Source organism: Urocitellus parryii, chromosome 10 (genome assembly GCF_045843805.1).
Source record: "Urocitellus parryii isolate mUroPar1 chromosome 10, mUroPar1.hap1, whole genome shotgun sequence".
Classification (NCBI taxonomy): Eukaryota; Metazoa; Chordata; class Mammalia; order Rodentia; family Sciuridae; genus Urocitellus; species Urocitellus parryii.
Window position 1 is genome coordinate 2392524 of NC_135540.1, and position 22911 is coordinate 2415434.

The window sequence follows — 22911 nt, forward strand, 5'->3', positions numbered from 1 at the left end:
ACGTGGCACCGGCCGCTCGGGCCATCCGCGCCGCCTTCACGGCCGCCCTCTGCCCGCCGGCGCCCTCAGCGCGGCCACGGCACAGCGCGAGCTGCGGAGGCCGCGGAGGCCACGCCGGCCCGGGCGCCCGCTCTGCCGCAGCTGGGAGAGGCCGGCGCCCCATGCCGGAAGGCCCAGGTGGACACGCGGCGTCCTGCGCAGGGGCAGCGGTCCGCCGGCAGCTGCAGGCCGTCGACGTCTCCGGCCGTCGACCCAGGCCTCATGGCAGCCCGGGACCGGCGCGGATGCGGCCACACCGCGCAGGCGCGAGCGGGGGCGGGCCGCGGGGACCGTTGGTGATTGGACGAGCGGGTCACGGGGGCGTCGACCCGGGCCCGCAGGGGCGTGCGGCGGCTTTGAAAGACGCGGCTGCGGCAGCCGCGTGCACGGGCGCAGAGCGGCCTGAGGCGAGCGTCGACGCCAAGAAGGACGCCATGGCGGCAGCGGGCGGTAGCCGGCGAGCTCCGGGCCTGCGGCTGGGTCTGCCCCTGGCCGCGCGCCTGCCCGCCGGGCCCAGCCGAGAGGGCGGCGGGGAGGACGGCCTCGGTGGGTGGCGTCGGCAGAGAGGGGGCGTGCGCCCGGCCTTGCTGGTGTCCCTGCGCGGGCGGCGTCCCGGGAGTCCCCGCAGCCGGGGGTTTGCGGCCTGCGTGGGCGGCGTCCCCGGGCCCCCAGGGACCCCAGCCCTGGAATTTGCGGGCGGTGCCCCTCGCGGTCATCGCAGTCCTACAGTTTGCGGTGCCCCTTGGTGTCCCCGCAGCTCTGGGGATTTGCGGCCTGCGTGGGCGGCGTCCTCCCGTGTCCCCGCAGCCCCATGATCGAGTCCTCAGCGGGTGGCTTTGCTTCCTGTGCCCCACATCCCCGGGGGTGGGGGTCGCCTCGGGCCCATGTCCCCTCTCTCCTGGGAAGCAAGGGGTCAGCGCCTGCTGAAACGCATAGCAGTCTGAAGAGGGTTGGCTGTGGTCATGGGAGTGTGTGAAAAGGCATTTGTGGAAACTAGGGTTTGGGGGTTCTCCCAGAGTATTTCGGCTTCGCAGTATTTTACTCTTTTCTTCCCCTTCCAATTTTCTCATGGTTTGTAGGTGAGAAAACGTCTGGCAATAATGACTGGTTTCAGAATTCCAGGGTCCCTAGTTTTGCTCAGATGCTGAAAAAGAATTTGCCAGTTCAGCCATCAGCCCAGACTGTGACCACATCCACTGGATACTCCTCGGACAGCTGCAGCTTGTCGAGTATGGCATCCAAGGTTACACAAGTGACCGGTAGGACTTCTTCATTTGTAATCGTGCCCCAGTTCTTAGGATTCTGGGATGGCGAATAAGTTCCCTTGAGCCTCTGATTTGAGTGTGCCCTGGATGCTAGGTGTAGACATTTCTCTGCAGCTGAGTCCCACCTGGAGCCTCTAAGCTGATTCCCAGCCTCTAGGAGGCCTGAAGAAGCTTTCCCCGTCTCTCCCTTAACTACTCATTACTGCCTTGACTGCTAAACCATTTCAAGCGTGTCATTGTCTTTTTGATGTGAGGCTTTGGGTAAAGGACTGGATTTACATTAGTTTGTATTCCAGAAATCACTTAGCCAATTGTTACATATAAAGCAAGGGCTTATACTTGAAAAATTAAGTGGAATTTGTTGTACTGTTTGAATGTGACAGGCAGTATAAAATAGTGGATGAGACCCAGAAACTGGGTTATACTCCCCACAGATCTGGATCTTTCTCCATTCTAAGCCTTAGTGACATCATCTTTTAAAAAAGGCATAGCCTCTGAAGACCTTGACATCACTAAAATTCCATGCATTTTCAGTATTAATATGGTAACATTTCTTTTTTCAAAATGGTTTTATTATGTCAAAAGATATAATATTGTGCTTGTCTTGTGTGCCAAAACTGTACAGTAGAAACAAAAAAAAAATGCATGTGATTGTGTATCTTCCATTTTTGAGGAGGATTTTATGCTTTTGCTCACTTTTGTATTTTAACCAAATTGACCATGTAGACATTTATTTTTAGGTAATTTTCCAGAACCATTGCTTTCCAAAGGTCTTTCATCTATTTCACATCCTGTCCTGCCTCCAAAAAAAATACCTAAGGAATTTATAATGAAATACAAACGTGGAGAGATAAATCCTGTGTCGGCCTTGCACCAATTTGCACAAATGCAGCGGGTTCAGCTTGACCTTAAGGAGACTGTAACAACAGGCAAGTGCAAAGTTGTCTGGTTATTACCGTGCTAGAAAATGGACACTGAAGTGATGCTATGCCAGTAACCTTGGGTAACAAATAGATACATTGAGAAAACACCACATACTATATTATAAAAAAAATGGGCTTAATCTCTGTGTAACTTAATGCTTTCTTGCATTATTCTCAGACTGTCCCTGGAAAATGTAACCCATTGGTCATTGTAAGAAAGACAAGTGGATCAGTTGTTTTCTAGGAAGAATAACTCAAAAACATGACCTATTGATTGCCAATGGGTTCTTTTTTTGTTTGAAGTATGATTCAGTAGGTTTGGTGTTGAGACCAGAGTATCAATATTTTTAGCAAGCTCTATATGTAATTTAGATTCATGGTAAAATTTGAGAACCTGGGTTATAAACAGGTGACACTGATAGACTCTGCATTTGACCCAGAATGCACATTAAAAGATTTGGTGTGTAATAATATCTCCTTTGTACGAAGCATCTGGGCCACTTGTTAAATATACAGAATGCTGTGTGGTTTGGTAAATTTGAACTGAAACACAGGTGATTATAAAGGAAGAAATTCGGGAAATTGAGGTCTTAGATGGGGGAAAACAATTCACTCAGTTGCCCTCAGGAGTTCCTGGTAAAGCCTTAATGTAAAATTAAAAAAACAGTGTGCCAGGTGTGGTTGCACAAGCCTATAATCTCAATGGCTCTTGAGGCTGAGGCAGGAGGATCATGAATTCAAAGCCAGCTTCAGCAATTTTGCAAGGCCCTAAGTTACTTAGCAAGATTTTTTTTCAAAATAAAATATAAAAGGGGTTGGAGATATGGCTCAGTGGTTAAGAGCCCCTGTGTTCAATCCCCTGGACCAAAAAAATAAAACAGTTAATGTAATGTGATGGTATGTGAGGAAATAAGATACTGGATTTATGTGCATAGTCATTGTATCTAGCCATCCATAACTAAAGACTAGCGATGTAGGCTCCTAAAGTTTCTAATACCAGTAAGTAAAACTTGAAACAGAAATTATTGATCTGTGATTTTTAAGAGATAATTCCATTTTGTTTTCATTAGGCAAATATGAACATTAAGTAAAAGTGTAAAAATAATCCTAGAAATTTTGGAGGACTGGACATCAAGTTTAATTCCTTAGGATATCTTCGTTATTGTATTTTGGGATTTTTCTCCTGGTTTCCCTCCCTCAGCCTTCCCTGAGCTGTAGTAGTTTGAGCTGTTTACCATTATGCCCTGAAATGTTCATAGTTTTCTTCAAAGGGATTCCTTGTTTCTGGAGCTTATCAAAATATCAGAGTAATCTAAAGGTGGGAGAAATTCCCCTTGTATTAACAATTTTAAAAAGAGTGATATTAACAGAAGTCTCTACAGTGTATCTGTCATTGGTTGTTCAGTAGATATTTGAGTGATTACCATTGCCAGGCGTGACATTCCTGTCATTCCATGCTTGACATGTATTCTAAAGTTGTGGTGTTGTTCACTCTGGATCTGGAGCCAACCTAGCTTCTTGAATTCTCTAAACTAGTTCATGGGCCCATCTTTCTCTATTGTAAACCCTTATTGGCCAAATAAAAAGAATGGTTGGTGTTTTAGACTAAATTTTACAGAATATTTTTACTAGAATGTTTTCCTATATACAAACATTATTTGCAGGAGTGTACTGTGAGTTACTGTAGCAGTCATTCTGTGTTCTTTTTCTAGGTAATGTTATGGGACCATATTTTGCTTTTTGTGCTGTTGTGGATGGTATTCAATATAAGACTGGACTGGGACAAAATAAAAAGGAGTCTAGATCCAATGCAGCAAAGTTAGCTCTTGATGAGCTTCTACAATTGGATGAACCTGAACCAAGAATGTTAGAACCATCAGGTAAATACTCTTTATTACAAAGTATTTGGAAAATGTATCATTTTCCAGGAGGAATTACCTAAAGATTGATGTTAATGAAGAGTTACAGAAAAGAACTTACTGGATTCACTGATATATTTAATAGTAGTTGAAATGCTCTTTGTTTATTTCAGTACCACAAGTCATTATGAATGTGGCTAAACTGTCTAATAACTTGTCAGATTATTAATTATTTCTAATCCTGAAATGTGTTTTTTGTGTAATAGATTCTTACCAAGGCACTTAATTCTGTATATTTAGTACTAAAAGGGATTTAATGCATAGTTTACAAATTTTCCTGTATTAGATTTAGTAAATAGTTGTTAGTTGAGAAAATGATGACTGAATGGCAAATAGATTAAGAATGTATATTCCAGAATTAGATTGATAATATTGAAATGTTGACCATGGGCCATCACATGAATTGCCCTCTAAACCCAAGTTTCATTTGACAGGTAAAAACAATGAAGTTAACTATATTCTGTGACTGTTACTATGATTAAATGCATACAAAACACTTAACCAGTGCCTGGTGAATAATACAGAATCAATTGATAGTAGGTCTTATTATTAACTATTAGTTTGAAGAATATGTTAACAAATTGTTATTGTTTTTGCCAGTATTGGCTTCATGTTAAATTGTTTTGATTTACATGTAAATGAGGCAACTTTTAAAACATCTTAATTTGATTTTAAGCAGTGACTATAAATTCATTCTTTATAAACACAAGTCTGTTTATTCTACTAAAGCCACAGCCCCGCAGCAGCTTTTCTTTCATTTCTTAAGGTTCTTTAAGTTAAATTCTTTATATATTTTAATTGTTATTGTTTAATTAAAGCAGTTTATTTAATAATAAAAAACAAGTAGTTTGGCCACACCTTATGAGGTGTGTTTTAATGTTTTTCTCACTGTTTTTCAAATAGCTTGTCATATTTTGGATTTAGAGATAGAGTATTTTCTTAATTTTTATATTTTTCTGATTTAATATTTAGGGCAAGGTATGATTTTGGTAAATGTCTTAAGTTTTGACATATAAATGTCATTTTATTCTTATTATTCAGGTATGACTTTTTACATGTTATTTGACCTACAAAAGAACATTGATCACTAAATTCACTTTGTTAAAAATTCAGTTTTAAATTATTCCTTTTGTCCTACTTTGTACGTATGGGTTGTTTTCTGGTTTGCTTTCAGCAGGGGGGTCAAGGGTGGCATTTTTCCTTAATACTCATGTTCTAGTTATTTTTCATGTTTGTCCAACACCTTTAATTATCCTGGGTTTTTTGAAAATAAATTTGTATTAGGTATATAATTGCTTTTTGGCATGATCAAATAATGTTTTATTAGAAGTGTAACATTTGTATTATCAAGATTATCTAACAATCATGCTACTTGATTTCTTTGTTTCCTATTTTTGTCATATGGATGATATTTTGACTTAATAGTTGGAAGTTAATGACTCAACCAGAAACTTGTATTTATAATACAAAGTCATTTGTGACAATTTTGAATTCTTACTTTATCATCTAATAATTTTGCTTATCTGTGTTTATTCAGGGTCAGCACTGAATTATGCTGTGATGAATAAATACTACCAATGTGTGGCTTAATGACTTAAGATTGATTTAGATTTTTTTATAGTTATGTCTTTGCCTATCCAGAATATTTAACAAGTAAATGTGAAATGCAGAACCTATGATGAAGAATATTAAGACATTTCTTTCATTTGTTAATAGGAATTCCTTTTATAAAATTATTTTATCAGCTATCAAACTGCCTACATATACTTTGTACCCAGTAGTATTTTCCTGCTTTCCTTCCAACCATAGCATGCAGTAGAAATCTGTTTTTAGGAAATACTATGTTCCAGAAACTGTGGTAGTCTTGACCTATCCCCTGTCCTCTAAGAGCTAAATACTTTTCTGAAATCAAGTTAAAACATATTTAAGAACTGGGAAATAATATATAATAAGGTTGTCTTTCCCCTGTAGTTGTTTTAAACAACTGAGTTAAAAAATTTCTTTCTTGAGAAAGGATGTAGAATAAAGAATTGAGGATTTCTTCTCTTTACTGTCTATTGACTTTCTTTTTTTTTTTTTTTGTCTTTTATACTTAAAAATTTGAAAGCTGATCATTAGTATTTTTTCACACTTCTAAACTCATCACTGTTTGAAAATTCTTTTTAAATTTTTTTTAGATGTTGATAGACTTTTATTTTATTTATTTATTTACTTATTTTTTTATATGTGGTAATGAGAATTGAACCCAGTACCTCACACATGCCAGGCAAGTGCACTACTGGTGAGCCACAGCCACAGCCCCAGCCCCCTGAAGATTCTTTTGTGTATCTTTTTTCCAGTATTTTAAAGTAGATTTTGTTAACCGTATAAATTCTTCTCAAGGATGATGTGATTGATTCTATTAAGTCTTGAAAATCTAATACTTTTTGACATGTTATAAGAGTCTGATTTTTAAGTTTATTGACTTTTTAATCATTTAAAAAATTTTTCCAGGCATGGTGGCGCATGCCTATAATTTCAGCAACTTGGGAGACTGAAGAAGGTTCAAGGTCAGTCTCAACAACTTGGCAAAACCCTCAGCAACTTAGGGAGACCCTGACTCACAAAGGGGCGGGGATGTAGCTAAGTGGTAAAGTGCCCCTGAGTTCAATCCCCAGAAACAAAAAAAAAAATTTAATTGTAAAATATACTTCAAATTTACCATCTTAACCATTTTAAAGGTACAGTTCAGCAGTATTAAATCCATTCACTTTGTTATTCAACCAATATCCAGAATTTTTTAAAATTATTTTTAGTTGTGGATGGACACAGTGCCTTTATTTTTTTGTGGTCCTGAAGATGGAACCCAGTGCCTCATACATGCTAGGCAAGTGCTCTACCACTGAGCCACAACCCCAGCCCCCAATATCCAGAATTCTTCATCTTACAAAACTGAAGTTATACATGCATTAAATAACAACTCCCTGTCTCTTCCCTAAGCCTTTGACAATCACCATGCTACTTTGTGTCTCTGTAAGAGAAATCGGGTAGTATTTGTTTGCTTTTTCTTCTGCAACTGGTTTATTTCACCTAGGATAATGTCCTCAAGCTTCATCTAGGTTGTTGTACATGTCAGAATTTCTTTGCTTTTAAGAGCTCAACAATATTCATGTGCATTCCATATTTTATTTATTCATTTTTCTGTTGATGGACATTTGGGTTGCTTACATTTTTTTGACTCTTCTGAATTTTTGTTGTTGTGATTATTGTGTATAGATATCTTGTTGACATCCTGCCTTCAGTTCTTTCAGTTATATACCCAGAAGTGAAATTGCTGGATCATTTGATAAGTTTTTAATTTTTTTGAGAAATCACCATACTGTTTTCTATAATGGCTAAACCATTTTATTCCTATCAGCTGTGCATAAGAGTTCCAATTTCTCCACATCCTTGCTTTTTACTTATTTTTTGTGTTTTACTATGAGCTAATCCTAATGGATGAGAAAAGTGGTATTTTATTGTGGGCTTCACTTTATTTCCCTAGTAGTTAATGATGTGAAGCATCTTTTCATGTCTTGTTGGACATAGGTCTGTCTGCTTTAGAGAAGTATCTATTCAAGTCCTTTGTTTATTTTTCAACTATGCTATTTTTTGTTGTTGAGTTTAAGAATTTCTCCATTCTGGATATCAAACAGTTATCAGATTTGCAAAAATGTTTTCCCCATTCTGCAGGTTTCTTTTTCTCTTGATAGTGTCCTTTTCTGTATAAGTTTTTAATTTTGACAAAGTTCAATCTTTTTTTTGTTGTTGCCTGTGTCTTTTGTCATATCCAAAAAATCATTGCCATATTTAATGTCTTGAAGCTTTTCCTCTGTTTTCTTTTAGAGTTTTATAGTTTTAGCTCTTATGTTTAGATCTTTGATCCATTTCAAATTAATTTTTGCATATGATGAAAGGATCCAACTTCACTCTATTGCACCCAATTCTCCCTGTGTTATTTGTTGAAAATATTGCCTTTGGCACTTTTGTTAAAAATCATGTGACCATATATGCACAGGTTTATTTCTGGGTTGTCTGATCTATGTCTGTCTCTATGCCAGTAATATCCTATTTTAATTAGCCTTGGAGTAAGTTTTGAAATTAAGTTGTTTGAATCCTCCAGCTTTGTTCTTTTTATTTCAAAAATTTTTCAACTATTTTTACATGGCATTTTAAAATGCAGAACATCTTGTGCAGTCTGGTTTTATTTCTTTATTGAGATTATTTGTGCATAATAAACAGGGCTTAATATCTACTTAGCCACACTCACTCAAGTAAATAGAATTGAATCCATCTTTCTCTGAGTGTTTAAGGTTCTGCTTTTCTCAAGTCTGGGTGTATAAACTTAACTATAGTTAGCGTTTCTCTAATATGAGCCCTAAGGTAACATTATCACTAGTTCTTTGCTCAGTTTCCCATCTTACTCAAATTTTAGTCTAGAGTACGAATTCTTTTTCCTTTGTCTTTGTGAATGATTTTTAAGAAATTGGCTACTTTAATTGGGATCTTAGCTTCTGGAGCCATGTCACTTGTTTTTTGTTTGTTTGGTTGGTTGTTCCTCTGATTTAGTGTCATGTTCTTGTTTTTTGGATTCCTTAACTTTGGGGACCGAATTGGAGAGCAGTTGCAAGGAATGGCACTAAAAGCATTGAGAACTTTGACGCATTCTCCTAGAAAATAGCCTGGTAAAATAGTATTTAAAATGATAATTTTTACTCATTTTTAATAGAATATTCATTTAAATATTTTCTACAGTATTATAAATAGAAAACTGTTCATAAGTATCAAAAAAGACTGGTTTGATTTGCACAATGTTGCAACTTTTACAAAGCAATCTATAAGAAATTCAAACTTGTTTGCATATCTGGTATCAAAATGCAAAATACTTTATCAAGGCTGAGCTAATGAGCATTCAATGATCTAGAGTTCGTAGAAGCTCTCTGGAATATTGAAGTTTCACGTTTCCTGATGTTTTGTTTGCAGGTCCTCCTCCTATCCCTGCAGAACCTGTTGTTACACCTGAACCAGCTTATGTTTCAAAAGTACATTATGGTAGGAAAGTCCTTTGTGATGTTCATTTTTAGAAGATTAACTCAATTAAAATTATAATTAATATGCATAGGTATTAAATGTACATTAACATTGTATCATTAAAACCTTATTTCCACCTCTGTAAAATAAAAGGAAAATTTCTATGCTAAAAATGAGAGAAATGAGGAGAGATTAAAGGAAGGAGTTTCCTCTTATAAGGAAGATAGTTCATCAATTTTATGTTATTGCTTTTTTTTTAAGAATTCTTTGTTCTGATTATTCTGGTTATTAATGTAAACCAGTGGCTTTCTGGAGCTTGATGTCATTTGGCACATTCATTTCAAATAATCTATTTACTTTGTTCTAAAGCCAGTTACAATCACTCAAGCCCAGGAAAATTACAACTTAAATTTACTAGTTGTGTGTTCTTCTATCAGTTACTTCTTTGTATACTTGAATTTTGTCATTTGTAAAGTGGCCATTACAGTAATTATCTCATAGAGCTACTGTGAGGATTAAATGAATTCATACATATGAAATACTTAGATTAGTGCTTGACACACAGTAGGTACTCACTTAAACAGTAACTTTTTTATTTTATTATAATGTCTCATCACTTTCAATATCGTATGGTAGTTGTTAATGTCCTTTTCCTGTTAGACTGTTATTCTCCTTGAAAGCAGAAATTTTTTCTTGAATTTCTCCATTGATAACGTGTCATACTGCAGATTTTAAAGTTTATAATGTTTGTAAAGTGAAAAAGGAAAAAAAGCCATTCTTCCATTTTCCAGGTCTGGAAGTTAGGATTTGAAATTTTTTATGTGACCTTTGTCTTCCATTGTTTTTCTAAGGCAATGAAAAAGGCTTCACAAATTAGTATGCTTGCCATTGAGTAAAGAACCAGACCAAGGAAAATACACACATTCAAAGGACAAATCCACTAGTAGTTAGATATGGTCACTTAACAGTCACTGGAACTGATGAACCAGAAGAGCCATGAGGGGTCAGTCCTACAGCAGTGACTTCTTAATTTGGAAAGAGGCTCTTGTCTTTCAGCCTTTGTGGACATTTTTAATGACTAATGAAATAGATCTCAAGAATGGGCAATAACAGATTGTGTTAACTGTGAATGAGGAATATGTAGTTTCAATAAAAAATAGGAGTAGATTATGCTTTACAAAGCTTAGGGCAGGAGTCAAGTATCAGAAAAAGGAGAGCAAAACATCATCCTTTAACCTTGGGGTAAAACAGGAGCTGTGTTAAAGCTTTTGAAAGAAAGAAAAAAAAAAGCTTTGAGAATGATAAAAATCTTAGTACTCTCTGGTCCAGTTATTAAATAGTCTTTCACAGCCTATTTACCTTGCTGTATGATTCTAACTGGACTGTATTTTCCCTAAAAATAGAAGCATTTTGGCTCTGAAGATAGGTTTAGGTCACTCATGATATTTGAATAACACTTGAAGTTAACAATTTTTTTTTTTACTACAAGTGGTTAACTGACATTGTGTGTGTCATCTTTTTACTTCCTCCTTCATTCCCAATAACTTGTGAGACTATTTTACTCCCTCAGCAATTAGCACATACGCATAGGGAAAACAGTATTATACTTCCTTCATATATGTGCTAAGAAGATATTCATGGAGTAACTAATTATATTCACAGTATTTGTTATTTCATTTAATACTAAGATCAAGACGTATACTGGTGTATTGGGGTGTGTGTAGGGGCTGTTATTTGCAATGCTGGAGTCAAACCCTGGACCTTAAACATGCTAGGCAAACGCTCTACCATTGAGCTGTATCCCCATCCCTATCTCCCATTGGTATATTGATTCCCAAATGTTTTTGATATTTTTAAACATTTTCTTGCCACATGCATAATTCTTATTTGGTTAGTATTAATTATGTATTTTTCTATATCATCTCAAACTAATTACTAACTTCATAGGACATGGTTGAATAAATTATAGTCCATTTGATTTTGTGGAACCATTAATAAGAGTGAAATAACACTAATGTCTCTTTTGATGTCCAAGATAAAAGTAATATGAAGAGTGGCGTTTAGCATACCCTAGTTATTTTTTTAATGATTCATGTTTACATTTATACATTGTTTCTTAAAATAACCTTAAGAAACTGGTAACAGTGGTTTTGTATCTGGAAAGGAAAACTTGTGAATGTATACCTTGTTTTGAAAAAGAATAAAAAAATCTTTTTTTTTTAAACATGAAATGGAAACTGCATATTCTGTACCATGAGTTTTGTAATAAAGAGGTACTAGTCCATTCTTTATCAGAGCTCCATTTTTGTGATTAATTTTTCAAGTGTTTTAAATTTTTGATAATATGCATTTGCCTGTTTTGCCACAAATAGAGTATTGATTAACAAAATGCAAGTTTCCTGTAATTACGAACATATATATAGGGTACCTGAAAAATAGTGTATCCAGTTAGGAGAATATTGAGACTTGCTAACATACTTCAGCATTTGTGCCTTTTAGATGATAGTGGTTATTAAGGAAATAAGAATTTCTACAGAAATTATAATTGTACACTTGAAATATATGTAGCACATGAGAGCAAAATTCTATTTTTTTTTATTCAGTGGATCTGAGCCCTTGATAGACTATCAGCATACACCATGAAACATGCCATAACAAGAGCCATCATTAGTTTTTGACCAAACTTGGAGAAACAGTGCATTAAGTGCTGCTGCAACTCATTCTCTAATAATGAGTCTTCACTAGGAGTACACAATTATATATACACAAAGGAACATGATCAGGGCCTAGAATCTCAAAGCAACTCATTGATGTTTATTATTTATAAATTGTTCTAGTATGATCCTAGTTTCTCAAAAGTGTTTTTTAAGATATATATATATATTATTTTTTATCAGTGGACCTTTATTTATATGCAGTGTTGAGAATTGAACCCAGTGCCCCACACATGCTAGGCAAGCGCTTTGCCACTGATCCACAACCCTAGCCCTCTTAGTACTGTTTTAGCCTTCCTACAAAGTTGAGTTCTTTAAAGTGCGAATGCAGAAGTATATCAAGTCTAGATGCTTAGTGGTTTGCCATGGGTCTCAGTGGGGCAAATTCTAAAGGAGTATATTTTGATTGTCACAATGACTGGAGAGTATTTTGCCATTTGGCAAGATATTGGTCATCTTGCAATGTTCGAGACAGTCCTCTACAATAGAATTGCTTTGTGACATGACTGTCAGAGTAAACTCTGAAAGTATAAATCATAGTCCTCTAGTAAGTACTGACAAGTCTTTTTACAAGAAATATCTAAAACCCAATAATAACTTGTATTCTTTTACAATTGAATATTTTAAAATCCCAAATTGACATGTTAGAAATTTGCTTATGTCTTTGTAAATTAACTAATTTGAATTTGATTCTAAAGTTATAATAAAAATAAGACATCTCTGGAAAAACAAATGTTCTTCAAATTCATATTGCTTTTAAATTTTTTCTAGAAGGGAGACATATCCAGTATGCAAAGATTTCACAGATTGTTAAAGAAACATTTAATCAACTAATTTCTAGTCATTCACAGTATCTGAAATGTAGCAATTCATTGGCTGCTTTTATAATTGAAAGAGGTAAGTCCAGATATTTGGGACATTAGTTTGTATAACTAATTGATCTAAACTATACTTTAGTAATATTTTAGTTAACTATCTTTGCCTCTATTGACCATGATTTTGCATTGATTTAAAGTGACCTTTTCTAGTAGGTGTGAGTCATTCAATAAACACAAATCTCCTCAAATACAGAGATTAAACATCCTGACCAGGAATCAGAACTGAAAAATGATAAAAAGGCTTAACATTTTAAACCTTAACCACTACCATCCCAAAATCTAATCCTCATTTTAACAAACATTAAAAGGGACTATAAAATTTAGCATTTTCATTTTCAATTTAAAAATAGTAAAATACAGATGTTGTGACATTACAATTCTAATTCTTTTTTTTTGTCCTTTTATGTTCTGGGTTGATCATAAAGAATTTGAGTTTTATACTAACCCATGAATTAAGCATTCATAAGGTTTGAATAGAGTAAAAGAAAAATTGGGGGAGAGAAGAAAGCGTGAGGGAAGAGCAATGGAAAAATGAAACAATGAGCAGATAAATTTATTGCTAGTACAGAGTAGTATATGTACAGGAGCAATACACAGTGTAGTTAGCTTATAAAATGGGGCCAGATTATGAAGTGGCTTAAGAACTAGTCAGATGTAGGTATGGTAGTAATCTATGAAAGATTTTAAACAATTGTAATTGTTGGGAAGATTAGTATCAGCTCTGCAACTTCAATTTAGGCAAGTTATATTCTAGTCATCTCTGCTTCAATTTTCTTATTTCTACAAATATGAGTAGAATAGAAACTAACACCCACTCATAGGGTTGTTAGAATTAGATATGATAATGTAAATTTATTTAATACACAGTAGTTGGCATTTAGTAATCAATAAATTTTATTTGTGGTGATTAAAGTAAATGAATGCCTAAGTAATAATTGATAACAAACCTTTTTTTTTTTTAAATGGGAGTTGAACCTGAATTAAGGAATCACAATTTAGGTGATTGTGATAGAGTGCCTACATTAGAATTGAGATGGACAAGAACAGGAAGGAGTTTATATTTCAAAATAGATATAAAATGAAGGCAATGATGAATGATAGATGAAATAAGATGAATAAAAAAGTGTCATTTCAAGTTTACATAGAAAAATAGTTTACCTTATACAAAATGGTCTAGAAGCTGGTGTGAGATTGGGTAGAGAACGTGGGAGAATGATAAATGTAGTTTTAGAAAATATGGGATGGGGAAGCCTGAGTGAAATCAAGCCAGCATTCTCGGAGTAACTCACAGGACATATAGAAAATATATTCTTAGATTTTATTTCCATGCCTCATTACTTAAAAAACCTTTACTTTACTTTATTTATTTATATGTGGTGCTGAGGATCGAACCCAGGGCCTTACATGTGCTAGGCAAGCACTTTACCACTCATTACTTTTAATTGGGTCTATAAGAAACTGTCAGATCCAATCATTTGTCTCTCCCTTGCCTGTATACTTTCCTGTATTTGTATTTTTCTCCTGTAACCATGGAGGAGGGAATCTCCTTTTATAGGTTAATTCTTTCATGTAAATTTGGATTCCATTTCCTCTACATCTTGATGAATTTTTCTTTTGGTTATATCCTCTTTTTTCTTGTATTATCAATCTTCAGTTTCTTTCAGAAGCAGTTCAGGTCAAATAACAGAAGAGGGAAAAAAAGCTGAATTCTTGGCTGAGTTTCGTCCCCTCATAACAGCTTACATCACCATTCATTCTAGAACTTTGCTGACACTGCATAATTCCATTTAGGAGAGGTTTATAGACCTAGTTCTGGAGTCATAGTCTGCACTCAAAGGTCCATATTCCCTCTTGGGATGAAAGCAGAGTCTGTCCCAGGTGTCCCTGCTTTCATCTTTCCAGTAGTATGGAAAACTGTCTACCCAAACTTGTGTCTTGGAAATAAAACAACAACAAAAAAACCCTTTAAACCCTTGGTACCTTTCCTACTTAAATCCACACTCATCCTTTTATCTGATTTTGTAGTCAAACTTAAATTACTTACAGCTCCTGTGTCTAACTCTACTCCAGTTTAGCCTTTTTCTCTTCTAAGATTGATAATAGTGTAACACCTGCTCTCATTGAGCCTGGAAACTAATCTTGTCAAGGCTGCCCTTACCTGCATGTTGCAAAATCTAGTGGATTTTGTTACCTGTTCACATGACTTTCTAGAGACAGTCAACACAGTTTTACCATAACTTGGTTTTTCTATCATACCAATACTCTCTAGGTTTACCTGCCCTCCACCCTCCCTCCCCCAAACTGGCCACAAATCTTAAGAATACAGTGTTATTAACTGTAGTCTCACCAGGGTATACATTAGGTTTCCAGAATTTAATCATAACTGCAGTTTAGATCCTTTGACCAGTATCTCCCCATTACTCATGTCCTTAATCACTAGTAACCCCCATTTGTAGATTATATATTCCATATACAAATAAGATCATGCAAATTTGTCCTGTGTCTGGCTTATTTCATTTAGTATAATATGTTCCAGTTTCATTTGTCATTGAAAATAAGATTTCCTCTATTTTGTGGTATGAGTGTTGAACTTAGGACCTCATGTATGCTAGGCAAGCATTCCACTACTGAATTACATCCCCAGCCCAATATTTTCTTAAGGTTGAATAGTTGTAGTACACACACACACACACACACACACATATAAAATGTGAGATAAAGTGTGTATAGATAGATCAGTTTATCAGTTCATGTGTTGACATACACTTTGGGATGTTGTTAATACCTTGCCTACTGTGAATTGTGCAGCAGTGAACATAGGAGTTCAGATATCCCTTCAGGATCTTGTTTCCTTTGTATGTATACCCAGGATGGGATTGCTGGACCATATAGCAGTTCTGTTTTTATGTCCTAAGAATCTCCACTTTGTTATCCACAATGACTATACTAATTTTTATATTTCTCACAACAGTTTATAAGCATTTACATTTATCCATATCCTTGCCAAAACTTCTTTTGACTTTTTTGACAATAACTTTGTAGTAATCAGTGTGAGGATATCTTGGGGGTTTTGATGTCCATGTCTCTAAATAGTGATGTTGAATACTTTTCAGAAATACACCTGTTTGTAAGTCCTCCTTGGAAAAATCTATTCAGGTCCTTTATCCGTTTTTAAATATTTTTTTAATGAAGTGTAGGATATTAAAGTTTCCCTGGGTATGTGTGGAATATTTTCTCCCATTCTGTGGGTTGCCTTTTCATTCTGTTGATTGTTTCCTTTGCTATGAAGAAAAGAAAGGGTGATCCTGAATGAACCCCACATGCTTTTTCCTTCCTTACCTTCAGTGGGTTTTCCCATAGCTCTTGGTTGGAGCCCGCAGATTCTGCAGCGTGGTGCACAGTGCTGCTTCAACCTCACTGCCGCCATTTCCTCCATCCTGCTCTGGAGCAGCTGTTCTGGTGCTCTCTCTGCTCAGGGTGGTGTGCTTGTGTGGTTGCTGGCTCCTCACACCACAGCTTATTAGGAAAGGATCATGCAACTATTTGGCATGAAGTATTTGATTGTTTTTTACATCAGTTCTGTGTTTGTTTCCTTCCATACGCTTACCACAATTTGGGGTTTGTTTGGTCTTTTTTTTTTTCCCCCTCTCCCAGAAGCTTCATGAGGACATGTCTTGCTTCATATGTAAATCCTAGCATCTGCTTCAGTGTCTGATAATTTCTAGGACCTCAGCAGTTTTTGTTGAATTAGAAAAAGTTCTTCAGGTAGTTGCAAATGTATATTGAAGTTTGTTTGAGAGTCTTAAGACTAGAGATTTTCTGAAATCATCACGGAAGTAAAAGAAGGACAATATTTAAAAGGAAATATTTATGGAGAAAAGAGCAATGAACTAGTCAGTAGCTGTTGAAAGGCCCTATAGATTACGGGGTGGGGGGGTGGGAAAGACTGCCATTGAATTGTGGATTTTGGAAGCATAGAATTTCATGGGAATTTAAGTGGGCACAGCAGAATGTGAATGAAGCAAAGCTACTGGAAAATGCCTATGGTTTCTTTTTAAAACAGTTTGAGTAGAACAGAGAAAACAATGTGGTTCATAGAGAATCTGAGTGGATTTGAGAGGCATTTTATATAGACAGTTTTAAATAGAATAGCAAATGAAGCCTTTTAAAAAGGTCACATAAATCTAGAGGAGGAGGAAATAGGGGCATGATGGAAAGCCCTATTTTCAAGGATACTTGGTGATTCTGTTGATTCTGTGGCAAAAATTTAGATAAAGAACCATGATATAAGACAGCTGCCTTTTTGAGATATTAAATTTTGCGTCTTAAAAAGACTCCTAAGAATCTTATTTGAAATTATGGAATTATTTTTTCCATCTTTTTGGTCAATATGTTTTACCCAGTTAAAATGGTAGGCTAGAGGTGGGGTTGGGACATAGGAAAGAGAGTTAGAATAACTTGCTGCTGTTAACCTTTTCCTTTCAGTGGGACATCATGAAGTCGTGGCTGTAGGCACAGGTGAATACAATTACAGCCAGTGCATAAAGCCAAATGGAAGAGTGCTGCATGACACTCATGCTGTTGTTACAGCAAGAAGGTCTCTCCTTAGGTAAGGTAATGGATATATTTAATACCATCAAATATCAGTGCTCTCAGCCTGAAGTAAACACATATAAATATCTTTATTTAAAATTGGAATTTTGCTGATCATTGATCCAAGGATATGACAGTTTCTTCATTATCCCAATCATCTAATTATTTTCATGATAACCTTTGTAGATCTTATAGTAATTGCAATGTCTAATGTGAATTTTGGTGACTTCCATTAAGTCCTTGTGAACTAAGTTAAGAGTACTAAAGTTTAAGATAAAAAAAATGCTATCACTTTACTGACTAAAGTTATTGGAAAGTCTAGCTTTAGATTTGCACCAGTGCACTCGATCTTTATTTCACCTCTCAATTAGCCGTACTTATCCAAGGATAGCACCAGAAGCTGACAAGATTCCAACTTATGAGTACAATGTGTAATTTATCATCTAGCAGAGTGTTAAGTAAGGTGTCTGTCAGGCTGATAGATAACCAAAGAGAAGGAAAGGGACCAGACGTACATATGCCTAGTTTCTTTTTCTAAACTCATCAGTTGCTCTGCTCCTTGCAAGAAGAATGAAGAACAGATGAGAAGCCAGAAATGTTATACTCTAAAAACTTCATGTGAAAACAAACTGTGAGAAATGGGAAGTACCACTAGTATCTACCAGCTTTTGGTTCTCCAAAGTTTACTTTAATCAAACTTCTTATGGAAATTTTCAAATACAAATGAAAATAAAATGATAGTAAATTCCATTTCCATTATTGTGCTATTTTTGTTTAATCTCTGAATTCTCACTTGTAAGTGCTTTCTTGGCTGAAGTATTTAAAAATAAGTTTAGGAATATCCTACCTGAAAAATATCAGCATGTATCTTTAATAAGAAGAAAAGAATTGTGTAATATTAAGTCATTGGAGAAGTCCATGAGGATCTTCCTACTCCTTGTCCTCCCAGCCCCCTTTGGTGCTGATGACATTATTTGACCTCTGTAAAACTCTCACTTTTGCATTTATTTCTGCCTGTGTTTGGCATTGTTATACACTGTTGCTTACTTTTTTATTACATATTTCCAGTGGTGTGCTTGAACAGAGTACATTTTAAAATCATGGTTTTTAAATAAGCAAAGTAGTTTTTCCTAGTTTAATTAGTTATAGTCTTTGAGGAGATCTGCTGGTTTTTGTTGTAGTGGTGGGTGGGGGTTGTTTTGTTTTGTTTTATACTGGGGATTGAATCCAGGGCCATTTAACCACTGATAAAAATCTCCAGTTCTAGTTCTTTTTTATTTATTTTTTGAGACAGTCTCATGAAGTTGATGAGGTTGGCTTTGAACTTCAGTCCTCCTGCCTCAGTCTCCTAAGCCACTGGGATTACAGGTGTGCACCACCATATCTGGCCTGCTTGACTTTTTAATACAACTTGTGGTAGTCATTATATTTTTCCTATGCTGTTTTTTCCCCTTTAAAACCAATAAGGAGCAGAACTCCTATTGTTGTTAATGGTGATAATGTTGTTGAAATAATTTGGGTAGAGAAGGGGCTCTTCACTTGAGATTGGGAGCAGAGCCATCTGAGAAAGAAGGGAGGAATCAGTAGAGCAATGGGTCTTTTGCAGGATATGATAGTGGAAGACTCAAATATGAAGTGGAAATGGAGACATAATCAAGGCTTGGTGTTTTACTGCATGTTACAGGGCAGACTGGCTTCCATTTGAGGGCTTCTTAATTTTTCATTGAATTAAGAGTTCTTTATTTTATGAGTTCTTATCTGTATTAAAACTTTGAGGGGCTGGGATTGTGGCTCAGTGGTAGAGAGCTCACCTAGCACCGGCAGGACCCGGGTTCAATCCTCAGCACCACTTTAAAAAAATAAAGGCATTGTGTTGTGTCCATCTACCCCTAAAAATAAATAAATATAAAACTTTGATACAATGGGGACATTGTTTATGATATACAGATTATAATGCTCAATAAGAAACATCTTAAATAATTTTATCACTTAACAAAATTAAAACATTTATTTTAGGTACTTTTATAGACAGCTTCTACTCTTCTATAGCAAAAATCCTGCTATGATGGAAAAGTCAATATTTTGTACAGATCCAGCTTCTAATCTACTCACTCTGAAACAAGATATCAACATTTATCTGTATATGAACCAGTTGCCTAAAGGATCAGCCCAGATTAAGTCACAGCTGTAAGTATAAGGGAAGTTGTTTTTAAAAGACAATAGGATGGCCACTGCATATTTTCTGAAACTGTAGACACAAGTACATTCAAATGGACCCATTGTTATTTGTGGCCTGCAGGGGGCCACAAATACTTTTGCCACCTTTTTTCAACTTTATCTATAATATGACTTGTACTAAAAAATTTCGTGTACTTCACTTTCTATGCTATTGAAAATGTCCTTTCTACTTTTAAGACTTCACAAACTTTTGTGAAGTGTGCATGTTTATATATAAATACAGGAGTTAGACAAAATTAATTTATGGTCATAACTTCATTGTTTTGTTGAATAAATAGTATAAAGTAGTATAAAATTTTAAAAGTATAGGCAAGCACCATGAAGAAAATAAAATTTGCCTCAAGACTGACCATCTAGAGAGAACCATGGATAAATGTTTTGATTAAAAATCTTTCCAGTAACACATTTGAAAATAAGGACAACATTTCCTAGAGAGAAACTGAATTTTAGATTTTATTATTTTATCAATTAGAGGTGAATCTTGAATAAAAATTGTCAGTTTTGTTTCTATTTTGTAATTCTATAGTTTTAAAAAATTTGTGTACAGAGGAAGGAAATGACTAATTATGATAAGAACAAAAAGTAGTTTTTAAGTTGATTTTAAGGTACATAAGAATGTTGATAATATAAAGGTTGGGCTGAAGTTCTGAGTATGGCTTATGTCCGTTTTGTATTAATCTTGTGGAAGAGTGAATCCATTCCTGCTTTGTTTGGTGTTTGATTCTGTTTCTGTTGCTGAAATTCAGTGTACACTAGCAAATTAAACCTGGTAGAGGACAACGCTTAGTAATGTCTGTATTTTACTTTGTCAACTTTTTTTTTTTTTTAAAGAAATTTGCTTTTCTTTCTCCAGGCGTCTTAATCCACATTCTATATCTGCATTTGAAGCCAATGAAGAACTGAGTCTCCATGTGGCTGTTGAAGGCAAAATTTATTTGACTCTTTACTGTCCTACAGATGTTGTTAACAGAGTGAACAGTATGTCCTCAAGTGACAAGTTGACAAGATGGGAAGTGCTTGGTGTACAGGGAGCATTGCTTAGTCACTTTATACAACCAGTTTATGTCAACAGCATACTTGTTGGTGAGTGGGGTCTCAGTATCTCCTGGCTTCTTTCACTAAAACTCTCTGTCCTGTGCTTGTAAAATCAGCTTTCCCATGCAAGAAACTTTATTTAAGGTGAAAACTCAAACCCAGCTATTTGTTTTATAGTAACTTGTAATCACACTTAGTATATAACTTTTATCATTTATTAGAAGACCAAGAATTAACTTTTTAAATTAGCAAATTAGATGTATTCTGTCTTGATCTTATGTTTTTGTTCATGTAAAATTTAATCCTTCCCTATTTATTTTGGGAGAAGATGCTTCCTTGAACTTCTTAATGTAAACGCTTATATTGCATTTTACTCCTTCTGACATACAATATTAAATGCCTTTTTTGGCTTTTTCTCACCCTCCTCTTTTTATACATTTGATTATGATAGATGCAGATCCATTTAAGTGGTCAGATGAATATAAAGTAACTGGATTACAAAACAACAAATTACTAATTGACTGCTCTCTTTGGGGGAGATAGTTCAGATGCTAGATTTTATTTGAAAGGCATTTCAGACATTAACAGAATTTTGTCTTATTTCTGTAGTTTTCACATGGTCTTGGTGAAGCAATTAACTGCTGTCGCTTGACTCTGATCATTGTTAGTTTTATAAAAACAAATGCATGTGCAAGCTTTAGACCCTTATGTGGGTAATATTTTTATTTTTAGGCAGTGCTGTTTCAGTATCTTTTCTTAATTTTTGTAATATTTCATACATATGTATTTCTAGTATTTTATCCCTCATTTTCTGTTTTTTGTATTTATTGTCAATATGAACAATTAGTGCTTTGTTACATCCTGCTTTTTCATTTAATAATGTATCCCAAAAAGTTTTATGTATAAGTATATAAAGAATTTTTTAATGCTCATGGCTATATAATGCATAAATATTATCATTGTTTAAATAATTGATTGAATTTTAAATGTTTTTAAGTCTTTTGCTGCTACCAAAATGTTACAGTGAATAAGCTTTTTACATTTGTTTTTCACACATGTAAAAATATCTCTAAGATGAATTTCTGGAAGTGGAATTATTGGTCAAAATTGTGCATTTGTAATTTTGAAAAATATTACAAAATAACACCCTGATATTCCCATGAACAACCTATGTGAGTTCTTGTTTACTCAAATCCTTAAAAGTGGTTGTTTCTCAGTCTGCTTTTTCCAAATGTATATTGTTGATGAGGAACCATTTTTTTTTTAGATTTAATTTGATTACTAAGGTTCTTGTTCATTATATTTTATTTTAGTCACTTCAGGTTTTTGTTTTTTTTTCAAAATACTTCAAACTTTTCTGAATCTTAGGAAAGGCTCTTTTTGATCTTAATAAGTGTCTGAAGTGTCTAAGACATCTATGATTTTACTAGAATCACAGCTTTGGTAAGCAAAATTTGTCATTTGGATGATTAACTCCATATTATAGTTTCTTTAAAGCATGAGCATTTATTTATTTACATATTTATTTACATTTATTTATTCATTTACATATTTGTTTGACATTTTTAAAATTTGTCATTTGGATGATTAACTCCATATTCCATATTATAGTTTCTTAAAAGCATGAGTATTTATTTATTTATTTACATATTTATTTTGTGGTTTGGGATCGGGGCTTAAAAATTAGATCTGGTCATTTTGATTGTCATTTTGCACATAGATGTGGGGCATACCAGGCAGCAATAAAAATAATAGGACTTTGGAAAATTGCTTCTGCTTTTTTTTTTTTTTTTGAGATAGAGAATTTTTTAATATTTATTTTTTAGTTTTCGGCGGACACATCATCTTTGTTTGTATGTGGTACTGAGCTTCGAACCCGGGCCACACGCATGCCAGGCGAGCGCGCTACCGCTTAAGCCACATCCCCAGCTCCGCTTCTGCTTTCTTTATTGGCATCTTTATGGGACACATCTGAAGCTGATTGATAATGTGTGGTTTTCCTAAATACAGATTTCTGGACCTCTTAAGTTCCATTTGGGGAGCAAGGATTACAAAATCCAGAAATATATATATATATATATATATTTTTTTTAAAAAGTGATTTGGATACAAATATCTAAATGGTTCACCCTTTGAGCCATTCTCAGTGTCTAAGTGTACACTGGAAGTGTGTGATTTGAATAGCTAAAAGAATCTTGGGAATTAATGGAACTTTATTAGTCACATGGTCTGTTGTATTAGATATTAGATATGACTTC

The 22911-nt window shown here is 35.4% G+C and overlaps 1 protein-coding gene across 3 annotated transcripts in view; it reads left to right on the forward strand.

Annotated features, from left to right (window-relative positions):
* The first annotated feature begins 473 nt into the window (after window positions 1–473).
* Window positions 474–22911, forward strand: part of Adad1 (adenosine deaminase domain containing 1) — a 36970-nt gene continuing 14532 nt past the window's right edge. The window contains exons 1-9 of one of the 3 annotated variants that reach the window (XM_026381709.2): window positions 474–594; window positions 1119–1298; window positions 2045–2233; window positions 3940–4107; window positions 9148–9216; window positions 12681–12806; window positions 17273–17396; window positions 19397–19567; window positions 20472–20701. In XM_026381709.2, coding sequence (XP_026237494.1) covers window positions 474–594; window positions 1119–1298; window positions 2045–2233; window positions 3940–4107; window positions 9148–9216; window positions 12681–12806; window positions 17273–17396; window positions 19397–19567; window positions 20472–20701 — 1378 coding nt within the window. Of the gene's footprint in view, window positions 595–1118; window positions 1299–2044; window positions 2234–3939; window positions 4108–9147; window positions 9217–12680; window positions 12807–17272; window positions 17397–19396; window positions 19568–20471; window positions 20702–22911 lie in introns of those variants that run through there. The other 2 variants (XM_026381710.2, XM_026381711.2) reach the window with 2 other exon arrangements.